Source organism: Watersipora subatra, chromosome 1, assembly GCF_963576615.1.
Source record: "Watersipora subatra chromosome 1, tzWatSuba1.1, whole genome shotgun sequence".
NCBI lineage: Eukaryota > Metazoa > Bryozoa > Gymnolaemata > Cheilostomatida > Watersiporidae > Watersipora > Watersipora subatra.
The window spans coordinates 2509942-2522937 of NC_088708.1; the positions used below are offsets into that span (position 1 = coordinate 2509942).

Genomic DNA, 12996 nt, shown 5'->3' on the forward strand with positions numbered 1-12996 from the left:
AAAATATATAATCATGTTTGCTGCAGCGGTATAAAGGAGTTGTTGTTGATAAAGGGGTCTAGGTTGACTGGTTGCTTCTCTGCCAATCTTCCTGCCTTGGTGAATATTACTACTTGTCTCTAGTTTTCGTAATCGGAATAGGTTCTGTTTCATTCTCAATCTGCAGTAAACACAAAAGAACAATATTAACAAGTGTAAAAGAAGTACAAAAACAAGCTATTGTACTTGTACTTCAGCTAAGTACAAGTACAATAGCTGAAGTATTGAATGAAAGCGATCAGTTTTTAAACAAGAGAATGAACTAATGCAGTTATTTATGGAAAAACGTATCTGCACTGCAAATCAAATACATATCATAATGTCCAGATCAGAATCATTATCGTCATAAACTTCAGTATTAGATGTCGATGGAGTTGATTTCAATGTACAAAGACTGTAGGAGAGATTTTTTGCGATGACGACGCCATGCCGAATAATTTGTAAAAACTTTGAATAGTTTTGTAAAGAAGTGTGATGCATTGGCAATGGGGGTTAACTCGAAGCCCCGGCGATGATTTTAAAAAAGTTTTGGAACTGGTCTACAGTTAGAATTTCTGCCTAGCGGCTAGTTTTTTATTTGAGGCAGTAGTTAAAAATAAACTTGTGTTTAAAAATAAAACTAATTATTCGCGGAATTTAATAATTCACGGAATTGACTTTTCGCGAAATCGTGAATTTTTATATCCATCCAATATTTTCATCCTGTAGGGTACTAATAAGCTAAAATTATCGTAAAACCTAAAATCTGATTAGAAACTATGTGCTGCAAAGCACTAGGCTCAGCTGGAGCTTAAATGAAGAGAAACTTGTATTGTTTAGTCACATGCTGGGTTGGCTTGTAAGTTTATCGATGCGTTTGCCAAGGTTTCTGCATACATAATGTCAGTCAATGGTTTGTCTTTTAGTTTGCAATGGCGCTCTTTAGCCTTGAGAATGACTTTGATAAAGCGTTGAGAATGGATGGACCAATCTCTAAAGGGCCAACAATGAGATGGCAGCGAAAATTGAATGAGTCAAGTGGAAATAGCAGTTCTCTGACATCTAATGGTTCTCTTCTTCAAATGAATTCATCTTTGGGTGGGAAATCACCCGCAAAACTCCGTAGGTCTCTTAGTCTCTCGAGCATTCAAACGAAAGAGAATAACTCCAACAAATCTACTCCATCACGTCGAAGTCGCACACCAGGTACCCACTATATCTACACAGTTATGTTAACTAATTTTCATATCACACCAAGATTTGAAAGTGAGACCGAAGACTGTATGGGCGTACTGTAGGGGTACAAATATTTTGAGTGAGCTAACAAAATTTCTTGCTAAAGTTGATCTGTACAGCCTTATACATCCAGAAACCAAACAATTGAGAATTGTCAAAGGTTGCAGACATTCTGTCGAGTAGGAGAGCCTTAGCTAAACTACTGGTGTCAATCACTGGTTTCACTTTTAAATTAGTTTTAATCTAGTTGTTCCATAAATTTTTTAAAACAAATTTGAACCAATCATGTTTGGTCATCTTCATCCCTCTGCATTCTACACCTGACTTCTAGCTTAACGTTTCACATGCTATATTTTTTTATATTACCTCAACAGGTAATACGATGCATCTAGAACTTAAGCTTATGACCTGGTTTATTTCGCCATAACATCATACTTTTTAACACGCTATCAGCTCATTATTCTTAGTGCAAACAATGGAAATAAAAGATTTACCAAAAGCTCCTTTGAGGCTCCATTTAATTCCAGGTCGATTCAAGACACCGACAAAACAATCAGCTGCCTCTGGAGATAGATTCATTCCAAATCGCTTCTCCACTGATTTCGAGTCAGCTCACCATCGCGCAAGTCAAAACCATTTAGCTGACACAAAGCCTGCTGATACAGCTAACAGTGACGTAAACAATTTAAAAAAAGAGGAGTTTGAGAGAGTTATGTCTGCCAACTTGAATGGAGAGCAGCCATCTGCCAAGATTCTTGCATTCCGCCAGAAGGCGCCTGCAGCTCCTGAAGGTCATCATCATCATATTAACTAGAATATATTTTATACATCTTCCTGGTCTTGTCATAGGAAAATAAATGTTTGCCACATTACATGAATTTAATTATGTGAGTGAAATTTTTTACACTTTACATGAAATTTTATATTTCATGTAAATCATTTAGTTGACCTCTTTAACTACTGAAACCAGGCCCCTATTTTTACTAATCTAATGAGAGCTTATAAACACCATCAACCCTTCTGCTGATGTCAATGTCCACAATATTTCAGGTAGCCGCAATACTGGTATGGCCTTATGGACTCTAATTCATTGATTTCACTGTTGCCTATTAAGGTCATATGTTTGCTAGTTTGGAGTGTTCATAATAGGCGCATTTATCTCTTTAAAGGTTGGCTTGCAACAAAATTCACATTACAGTTATTTGATATCAAAAGATTCACCATGTCTTACTCTGTTGTGTTGTAGGTGCCAAATATGAGGGAATGTGATTACAAGCTCTTAAAAGCCAAAAAACGAACAGTTAATCGCAGCCACACGAGATCGCCATAGTTTGGATTCTCTTTCCAAAACGGCTCAAACAGCTGTGTTAGATGGTTTCTGTTTACACTTTCATGCAACCTTATTCGTCGAAATATTTTCACAAATATACTTCACGCATTCAATAAAACCATGTCTATTGTTCTTACGCGTCTGTTTTATCGTCATTGTAATTCTGTCACTTTTAGCAATGATATCTTATAACTTACCGTAAAAATTTGTTTATTTTTTTAACATTACCTCGAAGGAGTACATATCATTGTTTGATAATCATGACGAGCCTGTTGGTCACCTGTGATAATCGAAAAGTGCTGCAAAAATTATTTTCGAAGTATTGGGGCACATGATCAGATTACGACTTGCCGATTAGACCAGGTCGAAACAAAACTAAAGTAGCGAGCATCTATATTTGATATGGGGTCTTCGGTAAAACCCGAAGTGTTTGTCATAAACTAGTGCTACGATAAGTTTATATTGAGCTTTTTATTGGCCTTTCAATTCACGTGAGAACATAAAGTGACAAGACAATGAATAAATTTCATGGCTACGTCAGAAAAATAAAGAGATTCCAATCTACAGCGGCTTTTCGTTTTTGAGCTTTTAAGAGCTTGTAATCACATTTCCACATATTTTGCACCTACAACACAACAGAGTAAGACATGGTGAATCTTTTGATACCAAATAACTGTAATGTGAATTTTGTTGCAAGTCAACCTTTAAGCTTATGTACCTGACGTGCTGATGTTTTTACAGGGCATCTTAACAACCTAAGAGTCTTATACAGTCAGCACAAGACCCCATCATCTACCGCTAAAAAGACAGCTAGGCACATCCCTTCAGCCCCAGAGAGAATTCTAGATGCTCCTGATCTTCTGGATGACTTCTGTATGTTCTTTCAACTTGTTTGCTCTGTGTGATTAGGCTTGTCAACTTAAACAGTTTCATCTTCTGTAGTTATTATTTTGTCACTCCAATTATTAGTTTGGTCCTTAGGCTAACTATCTCATTTGGATAAAAATTACACATTGATAAGCTTTGTTCACCCAAGCTAACCACACATGCCACCATTCCAAATCGATTTGTTCATTGCGAGCCTAGGCTACCTTTTTGTGGGCTTCACAGTAGTGTTCATGTATTACCCCATGTTATCTCTGTTTTTCTTGAATAGATTTCATATGTTACATAATAGTTCTCATGTGTTAAACATGTTTCAAATTGTGTAGTTGATGTGCATCACTTTTAGATCTCAATCTGCTCTCATGGTCCAGCGGTAACCTGCTGGCTGTGGCACTTGGCTGCAGACTGTACGTTTGGAATGCTACCAGCGGGGACATTGCACAGTTGATGGAATTAGATGAGACAGAATACATCAGCTCAGTTTCCTGGGTAAAAGAAGGAAGCTTTCTGGCTGTGGGAACAAGTACAGGAGAAGTGCAGGTGGGCAGGTTGGAAGTAAATACAGTTGGTATACAAGTGGATGTGTTTACACAAATACAGGAAAGCGCACTTGATAGAATTGGGACAAATGGTAGGGTGATTATGGTCTAAGAGCTAGCCCACCTGATGTTTCACTGTAGACGACAACGTATACTGAATTATTCAATACAACAATTTATAAATTGCACATATACCTCTACTGATGATCATCAGATTTTTAAGAATTGTTTGGTTTGTAGATATGGGATTCTGCTCACAAAAAGAAGTTGCGATCTATGTTTGGTCAGGAGTCGAGAGTGGGAAGTTTAGCATGGAACTCTCACCTACTCAGTAGGTAAGCTAGGCAGCCAGCTGTGTGTTGGGTGACACTGACAACCTACCATGTGCTGAATGGAATCAAGCTTTTTTATTTTGTTGCAGTGGTAGTCGTAGTGGTACAATACACCAGCATGACGTGAGGGTGGCAGAGCATCTTGTAGGCGTAACTGATGCTCATATACAAGAAGTATGTGGCTTGGAATGGTCACCAGACGGAAAATACCTCGCCAGCGGAGGAAATGACAACATGCTGAATGTTTGGTCTGACAATTTTTCCCTCACCAGCACCATCGAGCCTGTGTATACATTCAATCAGCATCAAGCTGCAGTTAAGGCCATTGCCTGGTGTCCTTGGCAGCCAAGTTTGCTCGCCAGTGGCGGGGGTACAGCCGACAGGTGCCTCAAATTCTGGAATTGTAATACTGGCGTTTGTCTCAACAGCGTTGATACGAAGTCACAGGTTAGTACCAAAATACCTGTAATTCAGTTATCTACTTGCTTGTTTTTATGGCGGCTTTATAGGCTACGGAATGACCGTTGCTTTGCTTCAAATGGTTTTTGCCGCCTACCCAAGCTTGTGGCCTAGAAAGTCTATACGATGAAGGACTAACTCATCGTGTAGACTTCCTAGCCAAATTGATCATGAGCTGATTGATTAAAGTGTTTGTGAACTGTGACATTGTTGCAGGTGTGTTCAGTCTTGTGGAGCCAGGCACACCAGGAGCTTATCACCAGTCATGGCTACCCAGACCACCACCTCTGTATTTGGAAGTACCCGACCATGAGCCGAGTGGCTGATCTCATGGGTCAGTTAATGTTAAATGCATGGCTACTACAATGTTGTGTCGAGTTATCTTAGTTTTGCTGCATTTGTTTACTTGTGGCTCTTGTAGGACACAGTGCAAGGGTGTTGCACACAGCCATGTCTCCTGACGGAACCACAGTTGTATCTGGAGCCGCTGATGAGACCCTGCGTCTGTGGAAATGTTTTGCCATTGATCCAAAAAAGGCCAAAAAAGCAGCTAAACCAGTTTCAGTTCCATTTGGAAGAGGGATTAGATGAATATTTAGTTTATTTTATTATACAAAAATTTTTTACATTTTAAAAAATAGCAACAATTACATAATTTTAATGCGAGTAGTTTTTAGCCAACTTTACTCAGGGTTGCATCATCAAACTCTATTCTATACATCGTTCCATTGTGGTAGTGGGCTGAGACTTTGGCATTCTGTAACATATTATTTAATAACATTTTGATACAATTATATTATAAATACAACAGTAATATTATTTGGGATGTTCACAGAAATATGCATGCACTGGTAACGCAAAGCACATAAAATTGACTAAGGAAGTCCATTGTATTGACCATAACTGCTTACGTAGTTTGAGCCAATGAGGAACGCCTCAATGATGCCAGCGGTGAAGGATGTGCATTGTACATTCTCTACAATTCAACAAGGACTCTCGTATGAAACACTTATACAAATCTTCATAACGTAATGGCAGCCTTCAGAGTTAACAAATATGTAGCAATTTATGAGCATGATTCTCCGTGAATTAACAGCCTTTCAATGTGCCAGCTGTTAGGTGAATAAAAAGTGGTTATACAAGATGGCCGGTCATGTCAGTAAAAATAAGTATAAAATAATACTCACGTCGATCCTTTGGCATGGAAAAGAAATTGTTTACTAGAGGTTCCTTTTCTAATATGTAATCTGATTGGTGAATAAAGGAAATAAATAATAACAGTAACAACATGTATGCCACTTTTTATGAGTGAACTCGAGATTTACCAAAAAGGATACAGACATTCTGATCCTTCTGGTCCTGATTCAGCCCATCAGCTTCCCTTCCGAACAAGCTCTATGATACAAACACAATTAATGCTCATTAAAACCCAATTGAAGAGAGGTTAACTTAGTATGAGATGCAAAAGCATTGATAAAAGAAAATTTATGAAAATAATGAGAGCAGAGCGCTTTGATCTGGTAAAAATAGTGCATGTAATTTAGTATACTTACTCTCCATATGCTGGTAGTGCATGTAATGAGTGAACTTACTCTCCATATGCTGGTAGTGTATGTAATGAGTATACTTACTCTCCATATGCTGGTAGTGCATGTAATGAGTATACTTAATCTCCATATGCTGGTAGTGTATGTAATGAGTATACTTACTCTCCATATGCTGGTAGTGCATGTAATGGGGTATACTTACTCTCCATATGCTGGTAGTGTATGTAATGGGGTATACTTACTCTCCATATGCAAATAGTGCATGTAATGAGTATACTTACTCTCCATATGCTGGTAGTGCATGTAATGAGTATACTTACTCTCCATATGCTGGTAGTGCATGTAATGAGTGAACTTACTCTCCATATGCTGGTAGTGTATGTAATGAGTATACTTACTCTCCATATGCTGGTAGTGTATGTAATGGGGTGTACTTACTCTTCATATGATGGCAGTGCATGTAATGGGGTATACTTACTCTCCATATGCAAATAGTGCATGTAATTTAGTATACTTACTCTCCATATGCTGGTAGTGTATGTAATGAGTATACTTACTCTCCATATGCTGGTAGTGCATGTAATGAGTGAACTTACTCTCCATATGCTGGTAGTGTATGTAATGAGTATACTTACTCTCCATATGCTGGTAGTGTATGTAATGGGGTGTACTTACTCTTCATATGATGGCAGTGCATGTAATGGGGTATACTTACTCTCCATATGCAAATAGTGCATGTAATTTAGTATACTTACTCTCTATATGCTGGTAGTGTATGTAATGAGTATACTTACTCTCCATATGCTGGTTTTGATAAATGTAAGCATTTTCTGAAGATTTATTTCTCTTTTATATCCTTTCTCTCTAATATAATTTACATCGAGTATCTTCGTACCGACTTCATAGCCAAGCGCGTGCAACCTGCAGTTAAGTATGGCAATGAAACGCAAGTAAAAATAGAATGTAAGCTCATGCTAAAATGCAAGCAATTAGAATGTCAACTAAAGAGCAGATTAATGTTACTGCTGCTATCAGTACCTGCCATTGAGATCTGAAACTGTGCTAGCACGTTTCTCGCAGTAGGATACCATCTCTGAGAACAGAAACGCAAATGTTGCCACATTTATCTAAAATATACAAAAAGGATAAATAAACTAGTAAATCCGCCAGCCAGTAAAACAATAAATATGCTTGATGCATTGAGACAGAAGTGAACCAAACCTCTGCTTTGCTCTTGCTTAGTGGCCTGTCTAAAATGCTTGCTTTCCGTCCTCCTGTAGACATAGCTGACCTGCAAATATAAAAAATCTACAGAGCTTCAAAGGATGTATGGGTATACAATAATTTATAGCCGCAAATGGTTGGGTGATAGAGGTAATGTTGAAGAACTCTGCAGACATATGTGCCGATTGAATAAGGAGTAGTCCTACTGACTGTAAGAATAAATAAGTAGTGACTAATGACCTGTATTACAATTGCTAAATATTTAATACATTTACATTTTCTTTTTTATCATGTTTGTGCCACTCTTGTACTTTCTTTTTATAATGCTATCTGCGTAGGAAGATACTTAACACATACATTATAACTGTTAACCATCAATCGCATTTTCAACTTTCTAACGCTTAACAATCATCTAAAACGTATGCAAGTCAAACTTTCTGATTTATTCTTGACTAAGCATTTTATCCTAGTCATCTATTGCTTTCAACCAACATCCATTACTTAAAGAAAAAAAATGCAAACAAAATATGAAATATGAAATCTAATAAACAATGATTGATCGACGTACATGCATATTTAGATGGTTTTTATAAAGCTACAACAGCCAATCTTGCGGAGCAATTTAAATGAAGATTTAGATCTGTAGAAAGCACAAAAAGCATCCCAAGCCTAAACATTTTTCACATAAAAACTGTTATTACTATTTACTTTTATTTCTTGTAGTGACAATAACTGGCTAATACCCCAATAACCTAATCATATGATATGCAAAGATGACTTTTGTTACAGCTTTGGATTTATTTGGCTATACATATATTTGCATGTGATGTTTAGCACTTTCAAATGGTGGTACTCACATACATGTGAATAAAATATATTTTAAACTTTTATTAGATAAAAAACTATTCTACGGTGGGTAGATATTGCTATAGAAGCTGCGATAATTGTATGATTGTATTATGGTTGCATATTCTTAAATAGTAATAAGTATTATAAAACAAATAAAAAAGCTACTTCCGTCATTACATTATCTGTAATAGCACACAGTGGTTTGGTAAATTGCTATATCTTTAGTTTTTTCATTGCCTCGTAAAGTAAATGGTAATAACCAGAATCAGATTTTTGAACAAAGTGGTGGCTCTGAAAAGGGCCATCGAAGATTGCCGGCTTGGTTCTACAGTCTGTAGTTATTCAAAGATTTCTAATGGAGCCATCAGTCACACAGCAACAGAAGTTAGTGAGGAGGCTGTGGTGGTACTCGGCGAGTGGGATGACGATGACAGTGGCACGATTCATGTCTTTGGTGGCATTGCTTGTTTGAAGACTTTTGGCAACACCCGTGCGGACACTGGCTGCAACTGGAAGGGGCCTCAGTTTGGCAGGCTGTGGTCTTGAAATGCTTCCATAGGGTGTAGGGTTTTAAAACCTTGTTTGATGGGAACTGAACACTGCAGTGAGGGCAGCATAAAACGGCAATGGAGATGCTCATGTTTCTTAAACTCCTGTAAGCTTCTCATTTTGTAGGAATTACCAACACAGTATGGCACTATAGTTGCCAGTAAAAAGTTCTATCAAGACGCATTGTATTTATAGGGAATAGGGGTTGTATGAGAGACATGCCCTGTTAGGCAATTGTGAAAGTCAATAAAACTTGCCGATCGTTTAAATAGTTTAACATCACATCATGTGGATTGTGAACCCTTCTGTGCTTGGCCCAATCATAGCCAATAGGATCAACCTGTAATACTTTTAATCAATCATTTGTTGTTTTGCTGAATGAATGTATATAAAGCTTTTGTGCCACACATGGTGGGCAGTCTGCTTTTTGTTGTAACCTTGTTTTGTTGCTCATAAACTTTAGAATTCATCTAAAACAAAGCTTCAATAGTTATATATTTGGTAATCCAACTAGTTTAAACTACCCTGCTCTCTATATTTGTACATTGTAGTAACCTTAACAATCAAAAATGGTATTCCAGCAAACCAACTCAATGAATTGAGTGATGGTCCTGAAAAGGGACATAAAGGAGCGACTCCGTAAAGTAACCCAAACAGTAGGGCATCTCTCATGCCGTTGCGATTTTATTAGCGTGGCAAGGTATCCACGGCAGGGAGGCATGATGGACTGATGAAAGAACGAGGTGACCGAGCCACTATATATAAAGTAAAAACTTCAGGGATAGAAGTTGACACAGAAAAAATGACATACGCCACGTACCGAGATTTATAGAACTCTTTATGCTATTGACGATGTTCATCGAATTTATTACAACTGTTCACATTTTAGTAAACATTATTTATGTTCATGGTTGCGTGTTGAAATAGTATAGGTATCTGTTTCATTTAGTTACTAGTTGTTAAAATTCCTTTAGCAGGTAATATCTTTCCATTTTTATTTATACATTTTCTCGATATGACATTTTGTATTTATTATTTTACGTCCTCAGGTCTTCTATTACTTGAGAAATGAGAATACTGTTTCCTAAATAGTACAGACGGTTCCCTACTTACGAACATTCGAGTTACGAACAACGATACATACGAACGCATGTACGTTGTTCGTAACTCGATTAACTTTCGAATTATTTGTTTGAACTTTGTTTGAACTTTACATACGTATTGTAGATTTGCAGGCCTTTACTTGGCAAGATCTCTACTAATAAATAAAGATAAGAGAGTGCCTGTAGTTTCATCCAGCTTTTAATTAGCGAAGGAAATTTCACCAGCCGAGGAGCATACGGCTATTTGCTCTGCTCAACTAAATGCGCGCACTCATTTATATACAATAATATCAACCGTTCCAGCTAACGGCAAACGGTAAGAACACCGGCTAACAAGGTGAATGAATAGGACCGCTAGTGCGTTGTTATGACAACAATCTAAGTGACGATAAGTGATGGTGTTATGACGGTATATCAGATATAACAATAGCATAACGAGTGAAACAACGATATAATAAACGGACAACACATACAAAAAATAAGACAAATACGATAAGTGATAGCATAACGATCAAAACAACAATATAATAGAAAGGACGATAAATAAGAAATGCAGTGTCATGGCCCGGCGTCTACCAAAGTATTATTTCCATTTTATTAAATTTTTTTTTTCAGTACAAACCAATACAGGTTAATTATACAAGCCTTAAACATACTTATATAAACCTTCAATATACTTATATAGGCCTTAAACATAAATTATAATACAAAATATAGCACTGAAGCAACTTACGAACAAATTCACCTTACGAACAATCGTTCGGAACGTAACGCGTTCGTAGATTGGGAACCGTCTGTATATGTTATACAGTGGAACCTTGGTTTTTGAACATAATCCATTCCAGAAGGCTGTTCGAACACCGAGTTGTTCAAGATCCGAAACAATTTTTCCCATTAGAATAAATGTTATGTAAATTTTAATTCGTTCCAAAGCATGAAAACAACTTCGGTAAAATATTTTACATTTTACACTTCAAACTACTGTATACTGCGTACTATAAATAAAAACAGGTAGATATAGATCGTGTTAATTTTAATAAAAGGTTTACTGTTTATGATGATAAAAGAAAACAAAAGTAAACATTTCGTATGTTTTGCTCTTAAAACATCAAAAACATTAAAGGTTAAGATACAATAACAAAATTGCAGAAATTGATAATGAAACAGCAAAAAGATGCAACAGATCAGTTACATAAAAAACAGTGGGAAAAAGAAAATATAAACAGCAATGGCACGTTTACTTCACATTTTTGAAGGAAAATCCTCCTTTAAAGCAATTTAGGGTAACTCGACTGGAGGGGTTATCTCTTGAGCAAATCTCTTCGGTAGAGGAGACGTCGTCCAGGATGGTTCTTCCCTTTTTGTAAAGAATTTATGAAGCGTAAATTGCTTCTCCGTTTGTTAATGAATGTTTCCATGCTGTTTACGGAGCTGTTTCAATTCTAATGTGCATGCTCCGGTTTGGTCAAGAACCGAATTTATGTTCGAGATATGAGACCAACAAATCTCAAAACTTATGGTCAAAAACCGAGTTGGTCGAGAATTGAAGCGTTCGAAAACTGAAGTTCCATTGAATGTAAACTTTTACAGACTTTTTGTTAGTATCTAGTTCCCTGCACCATGATGGCTAGTTGTCATTCAATAATCTTTTAATGTTGCGGCTGTGAAAGTCTTATAAAGTTAGCAGTCAGCAGAGCAACGCAAATTGGTCAGTTCAAACAATCAATGTTAAGCTTTAGCCTGCCTGCTTGCGTAATATAAATACTGCGCAATTGTTAGGAGAATCAGTTTGTGTTTTGCTCCTGAGGGAGACACAGACATATTACTTCAATAAAATTTTTTATTCGTTGAAGAAATATTATCACTAATGATGTTCATTAAATAACTGACATGATGATTAGAACAAAAGAGTTATTGCTCTTACAAAACATTTAGTTCCTTTCTGTTATGTCCAGCTAGTTGTATTGCAAGAAGCATTGAGTTCAGCGCGCTCTGTTGCTTTCAGCAGAGCATTAGTGAGTTCCTTTTAGCTCACCCCAGTTAAGTCTAGTAGGCTGTATTGTAGGAAGCATTGGGTTCAGTGCATTCTGTTGGTTTTAGCAGAGCATAAGTGAGTTGGTTTCAGCTACTTCCTGGTAGGTTCGGCAGATTGTGCTATAGGTAGCATTGGTTTAGCACACTCTGTTAGTTGCAGCAGAGGACAAGTGAGTTGGCTTCAGCTCTTTGCTGTTGGGTTCAGCAGCTTGTATTGTAGGAAGCATTGGGTTCAGCGCACCGCTGGTTTTGTGAGAGTGTGCTGACCTCACACTTATGGGTTCGGCGTAAAGATATGTTTGAGTGATGAACACTGCATATAGCAATCACGTGTGAAAAACTGACTAGCTATAGCTAAAAATGCTTTTTATATAAAAAGTAGGAGGGTATGACTGATGTCAAAACATAAATATTGCCAAACACAACTTGGTATATGTGACCCACAAAATTAGCCAAAATATACATTTTATTTTTTAGACACAAATGTGTTGATGTTGCCCAATGGGTTGGTTCTAGCTCTCTCCTGCTGGGTACAGCGGGTTGTATTGCAGGAAGCATTGCCCTCAGCGCACTGCTGGTTTCAACAGAGCACAAGTGAGTTGGTTTTAGCTTATCCTTTATTAAATGCCTTTTTAAAATTCAGTACAATAGCATGTGTGCTTTGGGATTCATCATGTGCTTTTGCAAGGTTGCAATAAGTAGAGCACAGTTTAGTATCGCATGGCATTCCCTTATAAAAGTCATGCTGTCTGTTGTTTAGAAACGAAACTAAGTAACTTGTTCAGGTAATGTAATACTATGTGTTCCAACATCTTGCAGGGGATACTAGCGAAGGAGATAGGTCGGTAACTGTGTCATGCCTTTGTTCCCTGTCTACGGTACTGGTGTTAC

General features: G+C 37.3%; 2 protein-coding genes across 2 annotated transcripts; one reads left to right on the forward strand and one right to left on the reverse strand.

Annotated features, from left to right (window-relative positions):
- The first annotated feature begins 429 nt into the window (after positions 1-429).
- LOC137385943 (cell division cycle protein 20 homolog) lies at positions 430-5618 on the forward strand. Its single transcript, XM_068072568.1, has 8 exons — positions 430-1224; positions 1782-2045; positions 3326-3457; positions 3816-4009; positions 4249-4343; positions 4430-4787; positions 5016-5133; positions 5221-5618. The coding sequence occupies exons 1-8, from the start codon at positions 951-953 to the stop codon at positions 5388-5390; spliced, it is 1605 nt and encodes a 534-aa protein (XP_067928669.1). The 5' UTR covers positions 430-950; the 3' UTR covers positions 5391-5618.
- LOC137385944 (trafficking protein particle complex subunit 5-like) lies at positions 5388-7648 on the reverse strand. The gene is made up of 7 exons (XM_068072569.1): positions 7568-7648; positions 7385-7473; positions 7141-7267; positions 6137-6194; positions 5987-6046; positions 5711-5775; positions 5388-5556 (listed from the first exon to the last, which is right to left on the reverse strand). The coding sequence occupies exons 1-7, from the start codon at positions 7628-7630 to the stop codon at positions 5473-5475; spliced, it is 546 nt and encodes a 181-aa protein (XP_067928670.1). The 5' UTR covers positions 7631-7648; the 3' UTR covers positions 5388-5472.
- Positions 7649-12996: the final 5348 nt, after the last annotated feature.

Bases quoted from the DNA above. Each gene is read 5' to 3' on its own strand.
- LOC137385944 (XM_068072569.1), bottom strand. From the start codon at position 7,630: ATGTCTACAGGAGGACGGAAAGCAAGCATTTTAGACAGGCCACTAAGC. The intron at 6,195-7,140 runs GTAAGTATACTC...TTTGTATCATAG, and splicing joins TCAAAACCAGCATATGGAGA to AGCTTGTTCGGAAGGGAAGC. The intron at 5,557-5,710 runs GTAAGCAGTTAT...AATATGTTACAG, and splicing joins TCCTCATTGGCTCAAACTAC to AATGCCAAAGTCTCAGCCCA.
- LOC137385943 (XM_068072568.1), top strand. From the start codon at position 951: ATGGCGCTCTTTAGCCTTGAGAATGACTTTGATAAAGCGTTGAGAATG. The intron at 3,458-3,815 runs GTATGTTCTTTC...CATCACTTTTAG, and splicing joins TGATCTTCTGGATGACTTCT to ATCTCAATCTGCTCTCATGG. The intron at 4,788-5,015 runs GTTAGTACCAAA...ACATTGTTGCAG, and splicing joins GCGTTGATACGAAGTCACAG to GTGTGTTCAGTCTTGTGGAG.